General features: G+C 42.6%; 2 protein-coding genes across 6 annotated transcripts in view; one reads left to right on the plus strand and one right to left on the minus strand.

Annotated features, from left to right (window-relative positions):
• The first annotated feature begins 91 nt into the window (after positions 1–91).
• NAB2 (NGFI-A binding protein 2) lies at positions 92–22,349 on the plus strand. Its single transcript, XM_081934420.1, has 7 exons — positions 92–1,586; positions 4,572–5,330; positions 8,040–8,173; positions 11,095–11,146; positions 13,455–13,578; positions 18,819–19,019; positions 21,454–22,349. The coding sequence occupies exons 1-7, from the start codon at positions 1,539–1,541 to the stop codon at positions 21,552–21,554; spliced, it is 1,419 nt and encodes a 472-aa protein (XP_081790546.1). The 5' UTR covers positions 92–1,538; the 3' UTR covers positions 21,555–22,349.
• Positions 22,350–23,823: 1,474 nt separating this feature from the next.
• STAT6 (signal transducer and activator of transcription 6) overlaps positions 23,824–27,802 on the minus strand; it is a 93,263-nt gene continuing 89,284 nt past the window's right edge. For all 5 annotated transcript variants that reach the window (XM_081939127.1, XM_081939128.1, XM_081939126.1 and 2 more), the window contains one exon: positions 23,824–27,139. In XM_081939127.1, coding sequence (XP_081795253.1) covers positions 27,034–27,139 — 106 coding nt within the window. In that variant the 3' untranslated portion in view covers positions 23,824–27,033. The remainder of the gene's footprint in view (positions 27,140–27,802) is intronic.

Raw genomic sequence — 27,802 nt, forward strand, 5'->3', positions numbered from 1 at the left:
GATTTAGCACTGACCTAAAGACAATCAACACAAGCTGGCAGTTTTTCTCCACCAAAGTTACTGTGCACTACTAATGAAACAAAGATCAGACTTTACATACAGTATATACTATATAGCTTCTTCGGTTACCGAAAAGGAAGAAGCCTTGTTCTTTTATCCAAACCGTATCTTTGCACTATTTGGTAGAGGGAGGAAAATACCAATGTGCTTTCACCATCTCCCATACGTCCAGTTCAATAAATAATGGATTTGTAAAGCAACGCTTTTTGCTTTTCAAAAATAAAGCAGCAGGTCTCCTAGCATGTTTCAGTAAAATAGACGCAGAATTCAGCGTAAAACAGGGACTGGGAAGCTATTACAGTACTTTTTGTGGATCAATCCCTGTCAGAATAACTTTCAGATATATGCACTTGAACGCTCAGAATTTCTCAGCCATATTTGGTCATTGCTGAGAATCCTGGGAGTTGAAGTCTGTAAAGTGCCTTAGGTTGGGAAATACCGAATCAAATCCTGTATCCTGGTTTGGGCCTCATAATATTTGGGAACTCCTCGTATGCCTCCGATGAATGGATGTATTGTTTACTCAGCAACTCCCTCCGATCGCGGAACTTCATCCCGCAAATTGTAAATAGTACCCAGGTCAGTGCAAAAAATAAAAATCCAGCAACCCTGCCCTGAACTCCCCCCCCCCCCCCGTGTATACCCGAACGTCCAAGTGAGCGAACCGACAGGTCTCTTACAACGCACATGCAAGTGCGCTCAAGGAAAGCACTGTAGCGCACACACGATGAACCTACAGAGGCGGGAAAAGCGGCGGCAGGCATACACCCGGGAAGGAAACCCGCTTTCTTTTAAGTGCACGAAAGTGGTGCGCGTACCACACAAAGCTCAGGATCGTCTGAGAATCTCCAGACTTAAAAGCTCAGGCTTGCAAAAACGTGGCAAAGAAAAGTGCCAGACCGACGATGTCCGTCCCCGGATCGACGCGATCGCCTCCTTCCAAGGCGCGCCAACGCCCGCGCCGAAGAGAAGTGGAAGAAGTTGGGGCGATAAAACGCCGGGGGCGGGGGGGGCGTTGGTAGGAATCCTATATGCCCTTTCCTGCGGGAAGGTGGGCGGTAAATGCCGTCCCTCCCCCGGGGCTTGCGGTGGCGAAGGCTGTTTGATGTGGCTGCTGTTGCAGTTTTTCTGGTCCGAGGCAGAAGCTGCCTGCCGCCCCCGGAGCCTCCCACGCGCGGCAGCAGCTCAGAGCCGCTGCCGCCACCACCGTTCCATTGTAAATCCGGCAGCGTGGGAGGCAATTCCGTGCCAAAGGCTCAGCGCCTAGGCGCGCAGAGAGAAAGGAGGAGGAGGAGGAGGAGGAGGAGGAAGAGGAGAGGGTGCGGGGCGGACGGAGAAGCTCCGACGGAGGGACGCAGAAGACCATCGAAGCTGGACAGAGGTGCCGCGTTGGGAGCCCTGCGCCTTCTGGCTCTGCCTTTCCGCTGGTAGCCAGAAGAAGGTGCGGCCAGCAGCGAGGCTTCCGAGGCCTTGGGTCCATGCTTGACGGGCACACCGGTCGGACTGGCAAGAAATCCACTGGCGCGGTAAGATTGCCACGGGGGGGGGGGGCGAGGAGGGGGAGAGTTTGGGGGGGGTATAGAGGAGGCGGCGCAGATGAGCAGGAGAGGTGAGATGAGGGGAGCGACTGGAAGCAAATTATGGGGAGGGGGTCAAGAACTGCCTTGACGAAACGCTTCTCCAAGAAGCTGCTCGGATGCAAAGGGGGACCCTGGTGAAAATGCCAGGATATTCAACAAAGATTTCCGGGCTCCAGCTTGCTTTTTTAGGGGGGGAGCAAGTCACGCCCCCCCACCTGGGCAATCTTATTTTCTGCCCAAGTAAGGCAAATATTATTTGCTTCAAATCCCCATAACTTTAACCTTAAACCGTCTACTATTGACCTCATCCCATTCCTAAGAGGGTCCGTAAAGGGGGTGTGCGTAAGCGCACCACCCTCCCTGTCCTACTTTCCTCATTTATTCGTCCCCATGTCATTCATACTCATGTTTATTCTTATACCTATTATCATGTAAATGATTAACAAATCAAATAAATAAATATTTTTTTTAAAAAAAGAAACCTAGTCTGGAAACCTTGAATCCGATGGGCCGGTGGATTCTGCACAGGCTCAGGCACCTTCTCATCTCTCTCGATATATACTTAAGTCTGAATTCCAAAGAGTTTAAATGCTTGTATTCGGTATGTAGCCAGGATCTGTAGTTGAGGGCATTTTGGGGCATTGCAATGGTGCACCCAGAAAAAACCACACCAGCATTGGTATCTGAGAAAGAATAGGCAGCAGGGAAGAGTTTACTTTTTTTAAAAAAAGAGCCAGGATAAATGCAACCTCATATCTGTGCTTTTAACTTGGAATTGAAATACTGATGTTAAAATGGATGGATGTTAAGATTGTGTACATCCTCATAAAACACCTAATCTTTGATGCTTTATCCAGAAATATAAGGTATTGGTATTAAGAAAAAAACTATATTCCAGATAGTAATCTTAGAATTGTAATTTTATAATCTCTCTCTGGTGCTTTAAATGTTAATGTTAAATAACTCCAAAAGATGATAAGCCAGGCAGTATTGTATTTAAAGTCCTTGGATAATGGCAGGTGGTCCTCAAGTTACAGCCACAATTGAATCCAAAAATGACATTGCGAAGAGAAACATTTGTGAAGTGAGTTTTCTCCCATTTTAACGACTTTTCTTGCCACAGTTGTTGCCACGGGGAATAATTTCATTTGTTAAGTTAGTAACACAGTTGTTAAGGGAATCTGGCTTCCCCATTGACTTTGCTTGTCAGAAGGTCGCAAAAGGGGATCACATGACCCCAGGACACTGCAACCGTCATAAATATGAACCAGTTGCCAAGCATCTGAATTTTGATCATGTGGCCACGGGGATGCTGCAACGGTCCTAAGTGTGAAAACCGGTCATAAGTCACAATTTTCAGTGCTGTTGTAACTTTAAATGGTCACTAAATGAACCGTTGTAAGTCGAGGACTCCCTGTACTTTTAATACCTGCCCTGTTAGCATCTCCAGAGAAGACTAGTAAGAACTATAAGAAGATAGTCAAGTTTGATCTGGAGAGTGTCTGTCAACAACCATTAGTTGCTGTTGGCCACACCAAATTAAGAATTATGACCAGATGAATTAATGTGACTTTATTATAATTAACCAAATGTTGCCAGTCTAAAAGTACAGTTCTCTCCCCATCTCCTTTAACGCTGGAGAGACTAAGGAGAGCCCCTTCTGAGCCTCTTGCCCCGCCCACTATCCAGCTGAGGGCCGTGCTGTCTCTTATCTGACCGTTCCCTTGGCAGCATCACTTCGCCCAGTTTCTCAAGGTTTTTCCCACATTACAGTCGCATTCTCCCATTATCCCCCCTCCCTTCCACACCCACACATCTCCCACGTGTACTCTCAAAATTTCCTCACCCGCTGTTTATCTTCAGCCTCTTCCAAGAAGAGAAAATAATGGCAGCTCTGTTGGTATCCATGGAGTGCCAACTCCACCCCAGCTCATTGCTTCACTCTTTTAATGGCCTTGTAATACAGAGCGTGCACAAGGGTGGATAAAGAAGGAACAAGCAGTGGGCGTTCGGAGGAGTCTGATATGTGTGTGCATGTTGGTTACTAGGCCCAGTAAGAGGTGTGTGCGGAGTGTTTCTGGTTTGTGCAGAAAATCTAGGTTTTGTGTGTGCTAAGCAGGTTGAAGATATCACACTGGGTTTTCAAAAGACAGAAGGTTTATTGTAATGCTTATCGGGCTGGTAGGGCAAAGACAATTACACGCATGGGGTGCTGTAATTGTAAGTCAGGGTAGTTTATTGTACTTGGAAGATTTCTAATAAAGAAAAAAACCCTCACAGTGCAGGGGTAAGAAACTGAAACGGAGTGCAAGCGCTTTCTTTTGATGTTAAGATTAATGGATTAGAGCTTGGGGTTGCAGTGTGGGATGGATGCAGAATGTGCATCCCTAGTGAATTCTAGTGCAAGATCAAATTCTCCCATTAGTTAAAAAAAAAAAGCTAGGAAGAAAGCGGGATCTTAAAGAATAATTGAAGTTTTCTGCAGCAGCAGCCTGAAAATACACTTAATAAGAAGTGCGCCTCACTGGGCACAGTGGGACTTTATTCCAAGAAAGCAAAGGGAGGTAGTGTTATTAGCATGAAGGAGAGAGAAAGGAAAAAGCTGGGGCCTTGTTTGACTCAGGAATATGGCAGTGATGTAGAGGAAGCTGGCTGGGGAAGGTTACAAATGGTGATTGCATGACCCCGGAACAGTACAACTGTCGTAAATATATGTCAGTTGCCAAGGGTCCAAATTTTGATCACATGATCATGGGGATGCTACAAAGGTCATAAGTGTGAAATGCAACCAACAACATGGAATATACCACCATATGTGGTGGGCGTGCACATCAGTGGTGTTGTAATTTCAAACAGTCACTAAACAAATGGCTGTAAGTTGAGGATTACTTGTACTTCGTCCTTCATGGTCTCACTCTGTCACCCCTGCAGGCAATGGCATTGTTGCTGCCTCGTACCCTGGGCGAACTTCAACTCTACCGTGTCCTCCAGAGAGCCAACCTCCTCTCCTACTATGAGACCTTCATCCAGCAGGGCGGTGATGATGTGCAGCAACTGTGCGAGGCTTGTGAGGAAGAGTTCCTGGAGATCATGGCTCTGGTTGGCATGGCGACCAAGCCACTCCATGTCCGGCGCCTCCAGAAGGCTTTGCGGGAGTGGGCAACCAATCCTGGTCTCTTCAACCAGCCGGTGCCCTCCATACCTGTAAGCAGCATACCACTCTTCAAGCTCTCCGAGTCCGGAGGCCACAAATCACTCACCAACGGACACACCAGTCCAGTGGAGATCCCTGGCAAAACCAGTGCCACTTCCCCTTCCAAAAGCCCATCCGAGCCACAAGAGAAGATGTCCCCCTTGCCAGCCATGCAATGGGGGAACCCTGAGTCTGAAGAAGAAGGAGGGGTAACCTCACCCAGCGATCCCCCGACATCCACTGAGCATCTCGATCCAGAGCTGGCCCATGCAGTGTCTGAGGGGGTGGATCGTTTGTTGCGCAGCTGCCCACGCAGCGGAGATGTAGAATTGAAGACTCTCCTGAAGCTGAATAAGAAGTTGGCTAAAACAGTGGGGCATATCTTCCAGATGGACAACGGGGACCCTCACAAAGAAGAAGAGATCCGGCGTCACAGTGCCATCTATGGGCGGGGTGAGACACGCCGATGCGAGGGCAAACAGTTCACCCTTCATGAGGTGAGCCATGAGGGAAAGCTACGCTGGTCAACCAAAACTCAGGAATGACATTTACTTTAAGTATTCAATAGGTTTAGTAGACTAAAGAATGTCTAATATTAATACTACTGTGATAATTTTAAAAAAAACCTATGCACTCAGCGGGGGGCAGCATCTGGCTGACTTCATCTGGAAAGGGAAGCTAAGCAAGGGCAGGTCTGTTCACCACTTGGATGGGGTCCTCAGGATCAGTGGTGGGATATGACCAGTACACCCCCGTACAGGCGTACAGGTGCCTGCTGGGAGCACCAGGTACCTTTCTGGTACTGTGCTCTGGAGGGCCCGCTCGCCCCCTCTCCCTACCGCTATTTGAACCAATCGGGGCATTTGTGCACAGAGCATATGGCGCCTGCGCGACACTCCGCCAAGCAGCTGAAGTGTCGCGGGTGGTGAATGTGTGTGCACACGGTGGATGCCTGGCTCCATTGCAGTGTACCGATTGCACCGGGATCTGGAACCCACCACTGCTCAGGATATAGTGGGGGAGTAGGCCAGATATAAGAAGTTTAAAAAAATATTGAAAGAAGGGAACTCGTTCCCAGATGGCATGAAAAAAAACTATGACTATGTTGACGTAATCCCTGAGAACTGAGCTTAACTCCAAGGAGGCCTTACTGGTGCAGTCCTCTGTGTTAGCCTATGTAGTGAAGGTAGTAATTTTCTTTTTAAATGATACAGAATTAAATTAAAAGTTTCTATGGAAAAAGAGTTTCACAGTGGTGGGACCACCAACTTCAAGAGTTTTGGATGAAGAACCAAGGAATGGGGCCTTAGAGAGTAGCTGCAGAGGATGAGCCCCTCAGTCTTTCACTCACTAACAGAAATATCCACCGATTCACTTAGAGTTAATTTTAGTGGATGTGGCATCTGCCTTATCCCAGATCAGAACCTCCCCCTTCCCCCTGTCTCATTCTTTCCCTCTCTCCCCCCTCTTCCTGTCTCATTCTCTCTCTCTGCCTCTCTCTCTCTCTTTTTCTCTTTCCTGCTAATTCTTTAAATATCTATCATTCTTCAACTGTTCTCTACAAACCATCAAGGGTCTGTGGAGACTCACCTTCTTATGTTGACTGGCCAGGCTTTCTTCTCTGGCTTCATTGCCAGTTAGTTGGTTCATGAAAATGGATCTTTAGTCGAAAAGTGCTTCATGTAGTCTGTAATTGATGATACATGAAGGAATGTGAATATTAACTTCAAGAAAATGCTAATAATAAACAGGCCTCAAATGCAGTTACTGATTGTGAATCCATGTGCAATGTAATGACTGGAGCTGTGGCCTCAAACAGACAATGGCAAATCTATATTTTTTCAATCCAAGACCAGCATAAATAATGTTTAAAACTAGGGGATTGTTGTTCTTCCTATGACAGCAGTCAGCAATCAGTGTAGCTGTATACTAAAATATAGTATACAACTAAAAATCCTCAGGGGACTAAAATGTACAAAGAATTACCAAAAAATATGATTAACATTAATATTGCAAATAATATATGGGGATGAACAATGTAGAAGGTAATATGTGATGTCATTAATGGAATAGAAAATACAATCGATAACTAAAAATGAGATTTCATTGGGCTGATGATCTATTCACCCCTTTTCTCTTCGTACTTAAAGATTTCTATTGAATCGGGGGTTTTTCGGTCAAGTTTTTTATTTTATATTACTTATACATATCAATGCGTGAACAGTGTGATACCTGGGTATCATACATTTTGATACAAGTAAGCATAGTATATTACTCATGGTTATTACATTTCATTTTCATTGTTTCATATTGTTTAAACATACCTGATACTACCACTCTTCAATTTCTAAACCTCCCTCTTATTATTACATATACAGTATCTTGTTATGTTAAAATGTATATGTATATACTGTTATTCCCCTCTTATTTCTATCTCTATTCTTTTATTCATGTCACCATAATATACAAAGACATTTCTGTCTTCCATCTTTCACCTGCTTTATTATTCATATCTCCCTTATTTGACTCTTCACCTCTATATTAAAGTTTCATCCTTCATTTTTTCATCGTTCAGTGTTTCAATGTACAATTCTAATACCAATCACAATATTATTTAAACATATAGGGTAGATCTATTCATATTTTTCCCATTCATCAAATCCATATAATTCTGCTATTAGTACACATGCTTACATTAAAGTATATTATTTCACTTATCTAATCACTCATTGTTTGATTTTATCCTTTCACTGCTAATCATTATATTTTTAGGCATGTTTAATAATACCGTTATTCAATCTCTAATTTTCCAATTAATACTTAGTTCTTATTCATAATTCCAATATTTCACTCTTTGTATCTATTTGTATTAAAATATTATCCTAGTCTTTTTCACATGCAAAATAATTACCCAATATTGAGGAACGTTGTTGACTAGTTTGTGTTAAGGTGTACCAAGAGATGGGGAACATAAAATAATCCAAGCAGTAGCAAATACATAATTTTGAATTACATTTTGATACAAATTTAATTTTAAAACAGGTTTAAAAATAAAGAGGACGGTCGATCTCAAATGAAGCTAGTTTATTCACTGGTCCATGCTTTCAGAAACTTTGAGAATCAGAGCTTTAAATGCTGTGGGCCTAATATTCTTTGAGGTCCTATGCTTCCTCAGAGAATCAATTCTGTTCACTCTTCTCTCCCAGCTCACAATTAATGAGGCTGCTGCTCAGTTCTGTCTGCGAGACAATTCACTGCTGTTGCGTCGTGTGGAATTGTTCTCACTGTCACGTCAGGTGGCTCGGGAGAGCAGCTATCTTTCTTCACTGAAAGGTTCTAGGTAAGACTCAGATCTTGGTGGTTTTCTTAGCAATGGGAGGTTTTCGAACTGTAATCTGGACTGTAATCTCTTGAACAATTGTTGTAAACCTGTTGGGAAGGTTCTCAGTGGGCAGAACAAATTGCTGTTGCTTTTGGCCATATCTTTACCAACTATCTCTTTCAGTCTGTGGAGATTCTCAGTCATCCAAGTCAGGATTGTCCCAAAGGTGTTTTTTCAAGAGGCAACTATCTGTTTTTTCTTTGAAGGCTTTTGGCTTCTTGAAGACACTTTTTCATCAAGAGCTTCTTGGATGAGAAGCAAAACGTCTTCAAAGAAAAACCAGAAAGCCCAGTTGTCTCTTGAAAAAGCACCTTTGGGAGTATCCCTTTCAGGTTGCTTGAAGAAACTTAATTTGAAATGTCCCCCAAAAACAGGCAGATAAAAAAGGCATTTTGCATGTATTCCATCTGACCTTGATTCCTGTATTACTGAGCATGCTGTCAAAAATAAGTGCTAGATTTGACGTATGCTAAATATTGATACGAAGCGATCTCTGATAAGCTGTAGCTAAAGTAAGATTTGTCCACCTATGTTAATTATCTGCCTACTAATGCTAATGAATACAGGTAATTATCCCAAGAGCATCTCAGGCATTCAGAAAATAATCCTTGTATTATTAATTTGCTGCTACTTTGTCTTTGAAATTGGTTTCACCAAAAAAGGAAATCATCATCAAATGATATAGGAATAATCCTGCATGAACCTTGAGTTTTCACGTTTTCATCCCCAACTTTTTGTGTCTGACAAAAAGCTCAAAAACTTCTGTTTTCAGTTTTGAAACCACAGTTGTCCCAATTTGGGGGTCTAGAATTTTTACGTATTGGTAATTCTAGTATATAATTCCTGTAATTCATTTTTATTCTAATGTTTTAAAAAGTAAAATAAAAACTTTCTGTTTTGACTTTTGAACTAATCACTTTCCTTTTTAAAGGTGAAAACTGAGAACTAGGATTTGTGTCCGACTGTGATCACTTATTAAATAAGGATGCAAAATTGTAGGATCTAATCTGGGTCGGTCAACGGGACCAGCAGTTTACTCTTCCAAGCTTTCAGCCACATATCCCGGGGGACCGAGCCAGATAGGATCTTGCAACATTATCCTGGAACACTTAGCGTATATTTTGGAGTATAAGACGCACCTTTTCCCCTCAAAAAAGAGGCTGAAAATCTGGGTGCGTCTTATACACTGATACAGCATTTTTTGCCTCCCAAAACCCTGCCCCCTTCACCAAAATGGCCGTGCATAGCCTTTAGGAGGCTTAAAGAGTGCTCCTGGGGGCTGGGGAGGGCAGAAATGAGCGAAAAACGGGCCGTTTTCTGCTCAATTTCCCCTTCACCCAGCACCCAGGAGCACTCTATAAGCCTTCTAAAGGTTATGCATGCCCTTTTTTTTTTGCCAAAAATGGGCCCAGTTTCATGAAAGAGGCCTGCAGAGTGTCAAAACTTTTTTTTTTAAATTTGCCTCTTCAAAATCTTGGTGCGTCTTATACTCCGGTACATCTTATACTCCGAGAAATATGGTATATTTGCCTTCATTCATATAAAATTGCACTTTCACACCATTTTGAGTAACATGATTGGAATAAATCTCAGTATCCTGATTTGAGCAACCATGTGAAATTGCAATTATTTCTGCAGAGAAAGATTAGATTTTCTCATAAATATGAATTTTAGGACAGATGGAGAACCTGAGCCAAAGATTAACTAAAAACACATTCTCATCATATGAGGCCATCGTTTCTTATGTTTAAAATAAGGGCCTATTATAGTTTCTCATGTTTAAAATAAGGGCCTATTTGACCCATCAGGATACAGATAGCTCTCGACTTACAACAGTTGATTTAGTGACAGTTTGAAGTTACATCGGCACTGAAAAACCATTTTTCAACATAGCAACCGTTGCAGCTTCCCCATGGTCATGATAATAATTCAGACTCTTGGCAACTGACTCATATTTATGATGGTTGAAGTATCCTGGGGACATGTGATCGCTTTTTGCAATCTTTTGACAAGATTGGGGAAGTCAGATTCACTTAACGACCACATTACTAACTGCAGTGGTTCAAGTAACAACTGTTGCAAGAAAGGTCGTAAAATAGGGTTAAATTCACTTAACAATTGTCATGCGTAGCAATAGAAACCTGCTCAGTTGTCGTAAGTCGAGAACTATCTGTAATTTTTTAATATATACTTTAAGTTGTATATTCAGCCGTCACAACCAGTGAACGATGTGAAGCATGATGAGTGATCCTATCCAGTTAGGCCTAATCAAAAAGACCAGAGTGAACAGAAATGTAACTTAGTGCGACAGACTTGGCCATTAAGCTTAATATGTAGAATAGATTGAGTCATTATGGTCTGTTTAGCAAGCTGTGTTTGAGGAAAATTATAGAATAGAATAGAAAAGAATTCTTTATTGGCCGAGTGTGATTGGACACACAAGGAATTTGTCTTTGGTGCATATCCTCTCAGTGTACATAAAAGGGGAAAAAAATACATTCATCAAGAATCATAAGATACAACACTTAGTGATAGTCATAGGTTACTAATAAGCAATCAAATCATACTAGGAAACAAACAGAACAATATAAATATCAAGTTTTATTAATATAACTCTAGCAACAGATTGTTAGCTTCTGTGATGTTATTAATGCTTTATATCTTTATATCAGGCCATTAAATTGTATTCATTCCAATAACCACCCAGGTTGCAAATTTCTGTAAATGCTAAATTGGCCACAGGTACATGTCCTGGACCAGGGTAGCCCAGAACATATGGAGTGTTGCATGAATGATTCTTTTGTGATTGGGCTAGGAGTGATTTCCTGGATATATTATTTAATTAGATATGCTGACTCCTTTATGACTTTTGTCCTCAGGCTGCGTCCAGATGAAAGCTGTGGTGGACAAGCTAAGCGCTTCAAGCAGGAGGTAAGTGAAAGAGATACACCATATGTGTATGCCCAAGAGAAAAAAGACCAAGGAATGCTTTGAGTTTTCAGAGAAAAATACTGTAGGAAATATGACAATGAAATGATGCATGCTTTGTTTGTAAACCAGTGGTCCATTTGGATCTTTTCTTCAATGAAGCAGAGGTTTCTCTGGGTTTCCCCCCTTGTAATCTTTCAGTCCTTAAAGAGATTCAGATCAGGAAAGTAGGATGCCCCTCTTCGTTGTTGCCTGCCGTATCTTCATGTCCTGGATGATAAATTATGCAAATAAGAGCGCTGTTTGCGCCATTGAATAGGATCAGAAGATGACCAATAGGAAGAGGGGAGTGAGCGTAAGAAAACCTGCTGTTCTTTTGATACTGCATGCTAAGGCTAGTTTGGCACTTACCTATTGGTCTGACTTCAGAAGACCTAGCAGAGGAGGACAATTCTGATTTGTTTGTGGGGAGAGAGGCTGCCCATTTTTGGCTGATTGGCTGGCCATGTGTTTTTGTTTGTGTCCCCAGTTCTCACACTTGTGGTATGCCTAAGGACTTGGGGGGGGGGGGGGAGGGAGAGAAAAAAAATGCTGCAACCAGAATAATTCAGTTTTACAACTGCCTTTACCTCTCCTCTTTCTAACCAGAAGCTGGAGATTGGGATTAATTTAAAATTACCCTTCTCTTCTGAGTCTAGATAACACCAGGCTAATGTTAGTAAAATTGTTTTTAATCTTAGATAAAGAATATGGTAAAGTTTTCTCAACATTCTAGCTTTGTGTGCTTTACCAGTGTGACAGCATTGTCCTTTGGCCTATGTGTCCTTGAAGAGCTAGGAGAATTCTCTGGGTTTACTAGTTTGGAACTTTTAATTTCAAGAATTAAGGCAACAGACATATTTCTGTCTATCTCTGTCTCTATCCTATCATCCATCCATCCCTCCACCCATCTATCATCCATCATCTATCTATCTATCTATCTATCTATCTATCTATCTATCTATCTATCTATCTATCTATCTATCTATCTATCTATCTATCTATCATCTATCATCTATCTATCTAGTATGTAAGCACATCTTTCTGGATATATTGGTGTATATGTACAGTTCTGAATGGATAGTGAATATATATTTATCCTGTATTATTATTATTTGAATTAAATGTATATTGCCACCTATTCGCCTATGGCGACTCAAAGCGGCTTACAGAATATAAAAACCAATTTAAAACAATAAAACTAATTTTAAAAAATCAAATAAATTAATATAATAAAATCACTCCCCACCCCTGACCCGGTGACAGCAGATCATACGAGCCATTTAATGGGCTCCATCCCACTGACTTGTTTGTAGGGAGAGAGGCCACCTCTCCATCCCACAATTCATTACTTTGTGATTGTATTCTTCATTACATATATTATTTGATCATTACATGAAGGCTTACATTGATCCATGAAAGTTGAGGAATCTAAAATTTCTCCCAGCCCCATTCCCAACCAGCTCTGACTTTGCCCATGAATTGAATGTGTGAAAGGACAGTGTTTGCCTTAAAGTGGAGGCACAGTGCTAGTTAACACATGCATCACAGAAAACATCAGTTCCACGTCTTCATTGTTCTACCGAATGCAACAGGCATAACGGCTACCAATTTCTACCTGAAATTTGCAAGCATGCTCTGTAGCAATTTAGAGAGGGAGAGAGTGGATTATAGGGTTTGGGAAACAGGATGTGCGTCTTGCCAATTCAGGAGATGGAGGGTCCTCTTTAATGGAGGCTTTTAAAAATAATTACATAGCAGTCCTGACAAAGGGAGTAGGCAGATTAGAAGGAGACAGGCTAAAGAGACAAAGGCTACCATTTCCTTGTGCGCTGAATTCTGGCCCAAACACTTTTTTTTTTGAAGTTCCAAGCTCCAAAACCAAGACTTCAAAAGTTTCCATGTTACTTTTGTCAAATTCTTACCCCACCCTTCTAGTATCATTTGTAACTAAATGGATTAAAGGGAAACTAATTCTAGTGCAAGTAATTGCAGGAGGAAATGTCATATTAATCTGTATACAACATGATTCCAGGCAAGCCAACGGGCTGATAAGTCAACATTAAAAATCATACAAGCTTATTTTAGATTCTTCCAAGATTATATTTCGGGTGCAGATTAACGTATTGTTTAATGACATTTATAGCTTGCAGTAAAAAAAAAAAAAAGTATCATCACTTTTCAGTTTTGAAAGTTCACAGCTCTCACAGAGAAAGTGAAATTGGCAGGCAGGCAGCTTCTCTTTTATTTTTCTTGGTAATTCTCCTAATAGGTTACAGAACACAGTCGCCCTGAGCTTCCTTTGGTCTGTGAACCCTTCCTTCCTCCATACCGATCCAGCGTAGAAGACGACGCAGCCAGCTTGTCTGGGGAAAGCTTAGATGGACATCCGCAAGGTGGGTGCTCTGGGCTCTAAGGAAGATTTCCGTGGGTATCGACTATGGAACTAGACTGTAAAATGGGAAACTATGAAAGAGGCTTTGTTTCTTGGTAGGCTTCACACAAAGTGATGTCATTCCTGTTTGTGGAATCCATCTTGTCTCTGGAACAGTGACTCTCATTACTTTACAAGAGCAAGGAACATGCTCGGCCTTGTGTGTGCAGTATTGGATTGCACTTTATCCTGTGTGCATTACTTTAACCCTAACTACAAGTTGGCTAAATAGAAGCTGCAAGTTGTACACTTTATTATGTCAGTTCGCTGCTCCCCCACCCCCCCACCCACTCTATCTCACTTGCTGTGTGACTGTGACATAAACTACAGTATTATTAATTTCATTGCTTTGTGGAAGAAACCATGATTGGCTAGGTTTATACAGCATGCTAAGCCATGAATCATAATCTACAAATCAGAAACATTCGGGAAACCAAAACTAAACAAACCACATGGTAGTTTAAATATGATGATTGTATCCAAACCAGCTTCCTCCGAGTGGGTTGGTACTGAACTTTAATTAGATTTCCATAATTTAGTATTTTTTCTCTTCCTTCCTTTGTTTTTTCCCCTCTCTCTGTCCTTTTTCCCTCTTCTCCTTTTTAATACAATCATACCACTCTATGTTTTATTCTGCTATATCTTTGTTATAATTAGTTGTGTCATAATAGTCTTAATCCAAATAAACCCTACCGGGGCTTCAGCAAGTATTAACAATGTAAAGTAGCATAGCTTTACATTCTTACAGTTGTTTATAAATTCTATTTTTATTTATAGCCTTGTAAAGTTATCTGTCCTAATTATTTATAGTGTTTAGATTATCCATTGCAAAGTTGTAGGATTATTTATAGGATTTATTTTGTATTTTAGTACCTCTATTCTATCATCTTAAAAAATAATAATAATTTTTTAATTACCCCAACGTAAACTATGTTGACTTTTTCTTTTTACGTAACTTTCAATGATGCACTTTCACTTTCTCCAGAATCCAGTTAGCACTTCAGAGGTGGTATTCAGCAGGTTCTGACCAGTTCTGGAGAACCAATAGCAGAAATTTTGAGTAGTTCGGAGAACCAGTAAATACCATCTCTGACTGGCCCCGCCCCCATCTATTCTCTGTCTCCGGAGTCCCAGCTGATTGGGAGGAAATGGGGATTTTGCAGTAACCTTCCCCTGGAGTGGGGAGGGAAGGGAGATTTTATAGTATCCTTTCCCTACCACGCCCACCAAGCCATGCTGCATCCAAGCCACGCCCACTGAACCGGTAGTAGTAAAAAAACGTGAATCCCATCACAGTAGCATTTCTGTGTTTTTGTTTTAGTTTGTGAACACTGAGCAAGAGAACTTTATACAGGTAATCCTAAACTTACAACCACAATGGAGCCCAAAATTTCTGTTGTTAAGTGAGACATTTGTTAAGTGAATTTTGACCCATTTTACAACCTTTCTTGCCACAGTTGTTAAGCAAATCACTGCTGTTGATAAGTTAATAAACACAGATGTTAAGTGAATCTGGCTTCCCTGTTGACTTTGCTTGTCAGAAGCTCACAAAAGGGGATCACGTAACCATGAGATTCTGCAACCGTCATAAATATGAATCAGCTGCCAAGGGTCTAAATTTTGATCATGTGACCATAGAGACGCTGCAACAGTGTAAATATGAAAAACGGTCATGTCACTTTTTTCAGAGCCCTTGCAACTTCGAACCATCACTAAATAAGCTGTTGTAAATTTTTTTTTTTTTTTTTTCAAGAAGTTTTATTGGTTTTTTTAAAAACATTTATGCGGAAAAGGGTAAGTGGAATAGTTACAAATTTTGGCAGTTGCAAGTATGGCAGACGCCCCCTCCCTCCAGACTCCTAGGTTACATCAAAATATCAAACCTTATTACATAGTCATAAAAAAAATCAGCATATTAATTCTAGAAAAAATACTTTTCAATCAGTTTATATAATTATAATATATAGTCTAGTTGTAAATTCATTAATACTTTCGGTCTGTTTATAACATTGTGGTTTTCTTATTTATTTTTGTGATCTGAGCTTTCTTGGTGTTGCCCCTTCACCCCCCGCTGGCAGAGCTCCGGCCCCTCCCGTGTCCTGTATAACCGTTGTAGTGTCATCTGTTTTTTCTAGGTTCGCTTTGTTTTTTTCCATAAAGGCCTGTGCCTCTATGGGTGTGTTGATTCTGATTCTTGTCTCCTCCCAGAATATCAGCATACCTTCAGGCATCAACCATCTAAACCACACCCCCTTCTGGTATAATTTATTCGCCAATTGCGAATAGCTTTTCCTTTTTTCCCTAATTTTTTTGGGAATCTGCTTTAGAATGGTTATCTCCCTATCGTGGTATGTCAGTGTTTGCCCCCTTTGTACACCCAGAATTTCATCTCTTGTGGTTTTCCTAAGAAATTTAATATGAACCTCCCTGGGTACATTATGTGTTCTGGCATATGCTGAATTCACTCTATAAGCTAGATCTATCTCCCATTCCATCTGCTGTTTATCTTTGTGTATGTATTCAGCTAGAATGTTAGTCATAATGTCCCTTATATTTTCCCCATCTGCTTCTATTACATTTTGAAATCTAAGATAAAAGGACATTCTTTCAAACTCTGCTTTCATTTGTTGGATGTCAAGTTCTTTGTTCCCCTTCTGTAAGGCCTCTACCCCCCCCCTCGCCTCCGCCACCCCACCCTCCACAAGGTCCAGTCTCTGTGAGTTCTTAAAGATTTGGGCTTGATTCTGTTTAATTTCATCTTTCATTTCCCTTAACTGTTTCTTAATTTCCTCCTGGCCTTGTAAAATTTGTTGAAGCATTTGTTGGAAGTCTATCTCTGTAGTCTTGGGTTGCATCAGTTCTGATATCTTTGACTGTGTAGCTGGACTAGACGTTGCAGACGTTGGAGCAGAAGTAGCAAAGCCAGGCTTTCCAGGAGGTGGTCTTTTTGGAGACATGGTTTATGAAGCAAGGAGATCAGTCAAAGTAGAGACTGGGCAGCTGGAGAGGTAGAGCAGGCAGGCGAATTCAGAAGGCAGAGGATCCAAATAGATGGGGATTTCTTTAGTCACTCTAGCAGTAGATGAAAGTTTTTTTTCTCCAAAGAGTTCAGAAAGTAGCAATCCACAAGAAATTCCTCTGGGTGACTCGGAGACAAAGACCGGAAGCCTGAATTTTAAAGGTGGAGTCAGGTTTCACAGTTCATGAAGACAACGGAAGTGTGCCATCTTGCCCTGCCAGCTTTGGGCTCAGAGGCATAGTAAAATTTTTAAAAGTTCAAAAAGTTCTCAGTTCATCCATTAGTTCTGGAGCTAGGTCGAATGAAAATCACTTTTATAGGGGTGAGGCATCATTAGTTGGCTCTCCCCCCTCCTCCTCTCTGGGGATGGAAGGAAAGTCTTTTCAAGCCGCTTGTCCGAGGGAGGGGGGGAAATCCCCCTCCCTCTAGCCGCACCTCTAGCAGGGATCCGAAAGTTTAACTTTTTAAAAGTGCTGAAAAGTTCATCAATTCAAAAGCGAAGGAATGCAGAAAGGAAGCCTCTCACCATACTGCCGCTGCTTCGTTCGGAAGTGTGTTCTCCGATCGGCATGGGGCGAGACGCGTGCGCACGCACGTCCTCCAAAACTGCTCCCCGATGCCTAGAACGAAGCGGAGGAGCCCCCGCCAGCCGCCGCCGACGCCAGGACCCTCCGCGAGCCGTTCCTTCGGCAAGACGCCCCTCCAAGGCGTCTTGTGCCCCCCCAGAAGCGGGGGAAGCCCACCGGGAGAGCTGGAGCAGGCAGCGATCTGCCTGTCGCCGTAGCCGCCGGAACCGGAAGTCCCAAGCTGTTGTAAATTGAGGAATATCTGCGCATTCAGAGAATAGGGGTGAAATAGGAAAAAAAGAGAAAACATTGTTCAGCATATCTCTTTATTGTGAACAGCTACTTGTTAAATTAGCAACATTCTTTTAAACAGCAGTCTAAAATGAGTAATAGCAATAGTAATAGTGTAAATGTCTTAATAGTTTTGAAGAACTTCAATTATATTCATTTATTTCATTTAATAGGTTATGTTATATAGTTTGGGTTGCTTTGTTTACCATCCCTTCCTCCTGTTGCAAGACCACCTTATTTTCCTTTCCTTTTCTCCCTTCCTCCTTTCCCGTCCTTCTTCCCTTACCTTTCTCCTACTCTTCCTCTTTCCCTACTTACCCTCTCCCCTTCTCTTCCTCTCTCTTCCATCCTCCTCTCCTTACCTCTTTATTATTTACCCCATGAGTAATAGCAATAGTAATAGAGTAAATGTCTTAATAGTTTTGAAGAACTTCAATTATATTCATTTAGACCAGTGGTGGGATTCAAACTTTTTTACTACCAGTTCTGTGGGCATGGCTTTGTGGGCATGGCAGGGGAAGGCTACTGCAAAATCTCCATTTCCTCCCCACTCCTGGGGAAGGATACAGCAAAATCCCCATTCTCTCCCCACCCCACTAACCTGCTTTCCAGCTCCGTTCTCCTGTTCAGGGCAACAAAAGAAGATCCGCTGGGAGGCAGTGGGGGCGGGGCCAGCCTATTTGCCGGTTCTCCAAACTACTCAAAATTTCCGCTACCGGTTCTCCAGAACCTGTCAGAACTGGCTCAATACCACCTCTGATTTAGATATCCATTTATTTATTCTCCGATAAAAAGTGATGTTTTTCCAATTTGGCAACTTCAAAATTTAGCGTGCTGGCTGGGGAATTCTGAGAGTTGAAGGCCACACATTTTAAAGTCGCCAGGTTTAAAAAGCATTGGATTAAAGTAATACGTCTTCACTTTTCTATGCAACGTTGATAACCCTTTCTGGAAAAACACACATTCTCTAAGGTTCACCTAGTCCTCCAGATTTTCTAGTCATCCTTCCCCTCCCTAACAAACTATTTAGGAAAAGGTGTTGCATTTCCTCCAGGAAGCCACCTGTAAAAAGGATACGTGAAGAAACTCAATCTGCCTTCTTGCTCTCTCTCTCACACACCTTTAAGTGCAACTCAGTATTTTTTTTTTTGATAACTCCAGAGTCAAATTCATGCAGCGTATTGGGAACCAACTTTTCTCTGTTACCTTTGGGCCTATTCTAGCTATCTGAAGCTGAGGACAGATTACTTGAGAGCAGTATACTACTGATTTAATACCTTTTACTTAAAGACATGCCTTTCCCCTCCTGATTCTTTTTCCCCACAGCTACTGGGTCTTGTCCCCGACTTACGCCACCCCCCAACACCGCTTCGGATGCGCTGCTGAGCCTCCCGCCACATGGCTTATGGAGCCGTCACATCCTGCAGCAGACACTGATGGATGAAGGGCTCCGATTGGCCCGGCTGGTGTCCCACGAGCGAGTGGGACGGCTCAGCCCCCGCTTGCAAGGAAAACCCCAGATGCCTGGTAAGTAGCTGCTTTCCTTTTAATTTAATTTTCTTTCTGGTATTTTATTTATTTATTTTATCTTATTTAACAAGTAGTCCTCGACTTACAACCGTTGTCTTAGTGACCGTTTGAAGTTAAAACAACACTGAAAGAAGTGATTTAGGACTATTTTTCACATGTAAGAATGTAACTTACATGTGACTGTCATGTGAGTTACATTCGGATACTTGACAACTGACTCACATGTATGATGGTTGCCGTGTCCTGGAGTCACGTGATCAACTTTTACGAACCTCTGACAAGCAACGTCATCGGGGAAGCCAGATTCACTTAACAACTGCGGTGATTCACTAAACAAATGTAGCAAGAAAAGTTGTAAAATGGGACAAAACTCACTTAACAAGTGCCTCATTTAGCAACATAAATTTTGGGCTCAATTGTGGTCGTACGTTGAGGACTAGCTGTATTTTATTTCATATTTTATTATTTTATTTCATATTTTATTATTTTATTTCATATTTTATTATTTTATTTCATATTTTATTATTTTATTTCATATTTTATTATTTTATTTCATATTTTATTATTTTATTTCATATTTTATTATTTTATTTCATATTTTATTATTTTATTTCATATTTTATTATTTTATTTTATTAGATATATTTGCTGCCCACCTTGCTGTGAGGTGACTTTAGCTGGTTTACAACATTAAAAGCTATCAAACCATAAAACACAAATATTTCTAAAAACAATACAATGGAATCACAATCAAAAGTAAAATTACAGTTAAAAGATTGGGAGGGAGGGGAGGGAGCAGGATGTACAGGAGGGGAGGTGGGATTTTCTCCTAATCCATTAACAACAGCCTGATACTCCCCCATTTGGGGGACCAAGCCAGCTGGCAAAGCCAGGTGTTCAAGTCCTTATGGAAGATCAGAAGGGGGGGGGGGGATAGCAGATCTCACTTTGGGTGGGGATAAGATGTTCTAAAGCGCAGGAGCCACAGCAGAAAAGGCTCCTCATGCTTCATTTGAAATCTGATGGGCAGCAGAGGACTGAGATGGCAAGAGGAAGCCTGTTAGGCTTATCAGGGAGCCTGTTAGGAGCAAAGGATACAATTGAGAATGAGGAGAGCTACAGTCTCCATCTTTATGAAGCTCAGTTGCATCCCTTTGGGGAAACACGGTCACCGTTTAGTAGAGGCCAAAACTATTAATATTCTTCAGGGAGCAGACTGAAAAGCTTGTATGTTGGTGTTAAAGAAACCGAAATCATACTAGAGGAGTGGGAAGAGGGGCTTTTGTTTCTGAAAAGATTCACCAAGTTGCCAAAAATCAATATTACTACTGGGTTCATCTTGCAGTTATGTCCTGGAATATGGAAAGAAGCAAATTGCATATCATTCAGAAAAGGCCAGCTTTGTCAGCTTTAGTGAGGTACAGGGCACCTTTGGGGCACTGAATGTTTGTGGTTCAGAAACCAAGGAACAGGATTGTGACTCAAGGCAATTCGTTACGTTTCTGGAGTCTACCCAAAATGTTTTGGGAAAAGACTGGCGCTTTATTATGACATAGTTCTAATCAGGGGTGGGATTCAAAAATGTTAGCAACCCATTCCCGGCCTGGTTGCTGGGTTGGCGTGGCTTACTCAGCCTCTTGCACCATGGCGGGGGGAGGAGGGGAATTTTCATCCTCCCCAGGCTCCGGAGGCTTTCCCTGAGCCTCCAGGAGGGTGAAAACAGACCTCTCCTGGACTTCGGAAGGCCTCCATAGGCTGGAAACAGGCTCATTTCTGGCCTTCCAGTAGGCCCATTTTCGCCCTCCCAGAGCCTCTACACTTACCTGGCATGGAGACTCCTGGGAGGGGAGGGGACGGGGCCAGCCGGTCCTTGCAACAACCAGATTTGGCAAACCTGATGCAAAATTAACATCCGGTTCGCCTGAACCAATGCGAACTGCCTGAACCCCACCCCAGTTTTAATTTTATTTTTAAGTTTTGTTAGTTGCCTTAAGTCCTCTTCAGATTCCAAAGGCAGGATAGAAATTGGGGGAAAAACAACAACACAGCAGACAGATTTACCTGGATTTTATTTTGCTGGTCTCCAAAGTGGAAGTTTAGGCTCTGAAAAATGGGAGAAGTCATATTCATCGCAGGATATCCCAGTCGGTGTTAACACACACACCCCAACATTAATAGCCCCTTATTAGAGAAATCCCTGCCCAGTTGTTTTAACTGTCTTGATAATTAGTTTTTAAAAGTATCCATATATGGATTTTTGATGAGGCAAAGGGTATCCATAGGAACCTTATCCAAAACATGAAAGTTGCTTCAGTGCTCAAATAGGAAACAAGTTGAACTGTTTTTCCTTGTGCCGGATTATATGTCCATATGACTGCTTTGAAATGGATCATGAAATCTTTACTTCTGATTTCTGCTTCTCTTTTTTTAGAGTTTGGGGAAACTCTTTCTGAGCGATGCCAGCCTCCAGCAGCACAGCCTGAGGCAAGAAGAAACAGCATTAAGGTGGAACCAGACACCAGCCGACAGTGAGAAGCAGGGACGGCCTTGGTCAGCCATTAAGCAATAATACTCCAGCCAGCTCTGAGCATTAGACAGTGGGGAGGCTGTCCTCTGCGTCACTCCCAGGGAGGCCTGTGGAACTTCTTCGCAGAAGGCGAGGAAGCTGTCATAACTAGCACAACCAACTCTTCCCCCTGTTCTCTTCATGAAACGGAGAGCATGCTTTGGCTCACAAACAGAAGAGCATGGACCTATGGACGGCGAATGACGGAGGAAGGAAGCCTGCCATCTTAATTTAACTCAGCACAGAAGAGGGGTGCCCTGGCTACAGTTGATAGCATGAGCTCAGGTAGACCAAATCTCTGGCCCTTTGATGGACTAATGGAAGGTCATACTTACCCCCACAGCCTTTCCTCCCACGTGAGACTTGAAACTGAGGGGTACATAGCCATAAAAAAAGCACATAGGTATCCTGTACATATTTTATTGAAAGGCATATAAGTGATTGGCCATAAACAATACATCTTGTTCCCAAATTGTCCCCATACTCCCGTACTCTCAACCACACGCATACACGTGAAACATGTTCGTCGTTGCCTTTCAGTCTTTGTCACAGATGTTTCCTGTAGGCGCAGAAATTGCATCCCCAGGACTGTTTGTAGCCACACACACACACCCTGCAAACCATTTTGCCAATTGCCATAGCAAGGATAACTCTTGATGTGACAGAAGGAAAAAAAAATGTATCAAAGACACCGGAGGTTACTATGCTATCTGTATAACTAAGCAAAATGTGTAAATTGAATTAAATTCAGTTTTTGTGTCCCCCTCCCCTCCATTGGAATATGGTTCCTTAAGCCACTTTTATGCCCAAGGATGGTCCTCAGATCAGGAGAACTGGGGCATCTTAATGCCACACATTTTGCCCATCCCTAGAAGTTTCCTGGCTTTTTATCGTGTATACAGTGCTGAAAATATCCTCATTACTTCACTCGCCTGCCGATTTTATATTGTGGTTAATAATAAGCACTGACTGCTGTTCAGCTGAGTTTAGAATGTTTGGAGGTAATTTGTTTCCGAATGGCTCTAGGAAGGCTAGAAGTTTACCCCATTAAAAGTAAGGATTGAACTGCTGCCATTTGGATATGGGCCACACTAGCAACAGCTGCCTCCACACTAAACTGCATCCCGGCAGCAGTTTTAATTTGTGTAAAGGTAGTCCTCGACTTACAACTGCCATTGAGTGCAAAATTTCTGTTGGCAAGCGGGACATTTATTAAGTGAGCTTTGCCCCGTTTTACGACTTTTCTTGACACATTTGTTAAGTGAATCGCTGCAGTTGTTACGTTAGAAACACAGCCGTTGGATGAATCTGATTTCCCCACTGGCTTTGCTTTGTCAGAAGGTCTCAAAAAGGGTTGACATGACCCCGGGACGCTGCAACTGTCATAAATATGAAATAAGTTTCCAAGCGTCCGAATTTTGATCATGTGACCTTGGGGAAGCCGCAATGGTTGTGCGAAAAACGGTTGTAAGTCACTTTTTTCAGTGCCGTAACTTCGAACGGTCACTAAGTGAACTGTTGTAAGTCAAGGACTACCTGTATTCTATGGAAACTATTGATGCAGGAAGGTGAATTGATACCATAATCCAGCGATGGCGAACCTTTTTTGGCTCGCGTGCCACAAGTGGGGGGAGTGCAGGGGGGTCGTGTGCGGGCGTGCCGCACCCATAATGCAATGTGCGACCCCGCAGTGTGCATGCGCGCACAACAGGCACGACCGCCCCCATTTTTACATGCTTTTTTTCGCCCTCCCCAGGCTCCAGAAGCTTTATAGGGATGGATTATGGCAGTGATGGCGACCTGAAGCCTTCGGAGCGCTCAAAACGACCCTCTGAGCAAACCGGAAGTGACTTCCGGTTTGCTTGGAGGGTCGTTTTGAGTGCTCCGAAGGCTTCAGGGTCCATCCGGAGGCTTCCCTGAAGCCTTTGGAGAGCTCAAAACGACCCTCCGAGCAAACCAGAAGTCACTTCCGGTTTGCTCAGAGGGTCGTTTTGAGCGCTCCGAAGGCTTCAGGGAAGCCTCCGGATGGACCCTGAAGCCTCCAGAGGGCCTCTGGGGGGGCGGGGGAGGCTCTTTTCACCTCCCCAGGCTCCTACAAAGCCTCTGGAGCCTGGGGAGGGTGAAAAGTGGCTTTAAAAAAGGGTGAAATCAGCTGGCCAGCGCGCGCATGCGTGCTGGCCAGCTAACAGGGTAGCGCCTCGCGTGTCCTGACAAATGGCTCCACGTGCCACCTGTGGCACGCGTGCCATAGGTTCGCCATCACTGCCATAATCCATCCCTTTTCTACCAGAACACTCTGAATTTATAAAAGATCCAACAAAGGCGGAGGGGAGGGCTTGCTGAGATTCAGGTGGAACGTCAATCTCTTTCAGTGTTCTCCTACTCCTTTCCCAAGGCCTCTTGCTCCTATGCTGAGCTTATTTATACAAGTAACCCTCAGCTTAACAATCAGAATTGTGACCAGAATTTGTCTTGTTAAGCAAGGTAGTCGTTAAAAAGAATCGTGCCTGATTTTTTTAAAATATTTTTTTGTTAAGCAAACCACTGCAATGAAGTAAACCCGGCTTCCCCCATTCGCTTTGCTTGTTGGAAGCCATCTGGGTAGGTCACAAATGATGATCACGTAACCCCCCAGTCCCTCATGCTGCAACCATCAAATAATATATGCCGGTTTCCAAGTGCCAGAATTTTGATCACATATATGACTTGGGGCTGCTCAGACAGTTGTAAGTGCAAGGATTGGTTTTGTAAGTCGCCTTTTTTCATTGCCATTTTAACAGGGACGGTTGTGTGTCGAGAATCACCTGAACTTTTCTTCCCTACCACTTCAATTTCCTGTAATCGGGAAGAGGAATGAACAGCAAAGAGGAAACCAGTGCCATCATAGTGAGAAGTAGATGGGCTGATCTTTAATGACATGCAGAAAATGAAGCGTATTTTATTTTGAAGCATAGAAAGTTAAAATTGGCTAATGATAAATCACAGGCTTTTGTAAGTCTGCTGGATAAATATCCCTTACTAGTTTTAGGTTCATGTCCGACTCCCCCCCCCCCACCTGACATCTATTTGCTGAGATTTTTGAACAGGAATCAGAACAGATATTTCTGGCGTCACCACCTCTCGAGCAGAACAAGTTGGATTCGCTACCCTTAATAAACACACATGCAATAGTGTCAAATTGTAATTCAATTTGCTGCTCTAAGGGAACACTAACTTTACAACTACTCTGTTATTAAAGGGAATAGGAGATCATTTCCTAACAAGGCTTTCTCAATGGTATAGCTCAGTGATGGCTAACCTTTTTGTCTTCATGTGCCAATAGCCCACACACGCGTGTGCCCACACCCATAATGCAATGCACACGTGACGCCCTCCCACATGCCGTGCTCCCCTGTGTGTGCGTGTCCGACCCTTGTGCATGTGTCTCCCGCATGCATGGCAGTCACCTGAAAATCAGCTGGCCAGCAGGAGGTGTGTGCACATACGTGGTGGAGCTGAGCTGGGGCAACAGCTCATGTGCCCGCAGAGGGCTCCGCCTGCCACCTCTGGCACACGTGCCATAGGTTCGCCATCACAGGTATAGCCCCCTTTTTGCCGAAGAAGTTAATGGGGAATAGGGGTTAATTGGGAAAACTTTAAAAAAGAAAGGAATTAATTCCTTTTCTGGCTCTGGGACAGGAGAGGATCAGTTTCCCCTCCAGGGATTGTACCTTCCCTGAGGAAAATGATATTCTTCCACTCTCCTTTGTTCATTATAATTATAGCATAACAACAGTATGAGATAGACGGAGCAATATGAGCCGTGGTGGCGCAGTGGTTAGAGTGCTGTACTGCAGGCTACTTCTGACTGCTGATTGCCAGCAGTTTGGCAGATCAAGTCCCACCTGCTCAAGATTGCCAGCCTTCCATCCTTCCGGGGCCAGTAAAATGAGGACCCAGATTATTTGGGGCAATATTGCTGACACTGTAAACCGCTTAGATAGGGCTGTAAAAGCATTGTGAAGCGGTATATAGGTCTAAGTGCTATTGCTATATTGATCTCCTTCAAAGCAGTCTGAAAGCAACATTTGCTGGAACAAACTGACTTGGAAAGCACACGTTCATGTAAACCTTGGAATTCCTGTTGGGTTAAAATTAATACTCATCTGCTATTAAGTCAAGTCTCCATCTCCTACCCTACAGCCTTTGTGTCTTTATAGGAAAACTAGCATCCTTTCGTTTATAATGTATACAATAGATTATTTATTTTGTTATTTTGGAATAAAGTATTATTTTATGGGTTATTTTACACTGCACCTTTTACCAGGTTATTGGCAAATGAGGATAGAATCTGCACAACAGGAAATCTAGTATAAAAGGTTGGGCTGTGCCAGCTGATAATATAGGAGAAATCTGGATTTTACATTATCCTACCCCCCAAAAAAATGGCATATGGTAGGTGCTGTAGTCCATAACTCAAGAGTCCAAAATTCACATTGGATCAGAAAAAAAGTGTAAAAAAATCTAGGTTCCATCTATTATAGAGGAACTGCAAGTTGGCAAAACTGGACCAAAATATTTTGCAGCTGTTTGGGTGAAAATTGAATTGCGCCTCCCTGCCCCCAAAACTATGGACAAAAACTTGGGGGGTTCACCACCATACCTAAGGCAATGGGTTTCTTTGGCAAATTAGCAAGGCAGGCATGTGAAATTCAACACTTTCCCACCATTGCTCTTGTTTTGGCCTGAGATGGTCACCTTGCTCTGCCTAACAAATCTGTATGATACGGAGAAAGGCTCTGTGTGGAACATTAAATTCTGGGAGGAAATACGGTGTCTCTTCTTCCAAAGGAGAAATGAAAAATAATGAAGACTCCATTGGAATCTTTTCATTTGCCCAACTGATCCATCTAAACACATGAAAGAATCAGCAGCCCAACCAAGATTTTACCTACATTAAATGAACAAAGACATTTTCTTCTGAAGTTCCTGATGAAATGTTTTCTTTCTTGGCTGCTGGTGCTGATAAAAAGTGAATCTAATATTCTATAATTGGAAAACCACAAAATTTCCCTTGCGATCCAGAGGTAACACATAAGTATAAAGCACACAGAGGTGCTAGTGCGTCATATTTGTCCCCCTTCCCCCAGACATTGTTGCCCACAGCAAAGGAGATGTGAGTGAGTGTGAGACCCTCTCTTGCTTCATTGGCTGCGCTGACAATATAGGCAGAGCTGACTTGGCACATAATTGAAGCGAGTCTTAGTTCAAAAGAACTTGCAAAGATCTAACTGGATGAAGTAGACATGCAGATGGGCCCAGGAGTAGTTTTCTGTATACAGTAAGTCTTCTGGGATACCAGCCATCACTGTTTATATCCAGGCTTGATAGGGAAAAGTACATAAAAGGTCCATTAAAGTATCTCCAAGGTATTAGAGAGAAAGACAACAAGCACATAAAAATGGGTCACACTGGATTGTGGCAAAAGTGAAGGTCCGGGTGCAGGTCTTGGTCTGGATGCAGCAGCTTTTCAAACTCTTCACTGGAAGGTGGGGAAATGGTTGCAGGCACTCTGGGGGGGAGGAGGGGAGAAACAGGCAGTGAGCAAACAGATTTGAGGAATTAGTTCTCATGAATCACCTCACAACCAACAGGCAAGATCATGCCATCATCCCATTATGTTTTCCCTCACCAATTTCTTGGCTTCTGGCCAAGAACTTGCAAATTTGGACCCTTGCCATCCCCCCAGCTTCCTTGGCTTCTTAACAAATTTCATCAATCCAACATCCCAAAGGTGCTTTTTTCAAGAGGCTACTAGACTTTCTGGTTTTTCTTTGAAGACATTTCGTTTCTTCTTCGCTCCCAGCTGAAGAAGCTTCTTGGATGAGAAGCGAAACATCTTCAAAGAAAAACCGGAAAGTCCAGTTGCCTCTTGAAAAAAGCACCTTTGGGACAACCAGGCCCTGGATGACCGAGAACCTCTGTAGACATCAGTCCAACGATTATCATTCTCAACTGCAGCTTCTACATAGCCCTGCCCTGTTTTATCTGCCATTCAGTGTCTACTTCATTCTCAATAACTGACCTCAGCAACACGTTCTTTGCTGTCTACACATCAGAAACTGAGGACATTGATAGTTAAACTAATTTGCTTAGCATTTCAATCAAATAAGAAGTATGTCATCCTGTCATCCTTTGAAGGATTGCTTGAAACAATCAATCTTATTAAAGGTTC

This window comes from Natrix helvetica (genome assembly GCF_964273705.1).
Source record: "Natrix helvetica genome assembly, chromosome: 1".
Lineage (NCBI taxonomy): Eukaryota > Metazoa > Chordata > Lepidosauria > Squamata > Natricidae > Natrix > Natrix helvetica.

Coding starts and splice junctions, on each gene's coding strand:
- NAB2 (XM_081934420.1), top strand. CDS start 1,539: ATGCTTGACGGGCACACCGGTCGGACTGGCAAGAAATCCACTGGCGCG. Junction 5,331..8,039: donor AACAGTTCACCCTTCATGAG/GTGAGCCATGAG, acceptor CTTCTCTCCCAG/CTCACAATTAATGAGGCTGC. Junction 11,147..13,454: donor CTAAGCGCTTCAAGCAGGAG/GTAAGTGAAAGA, acceptor TTCTCCTAATAG/GTTACAGAACACAGTCGCCC.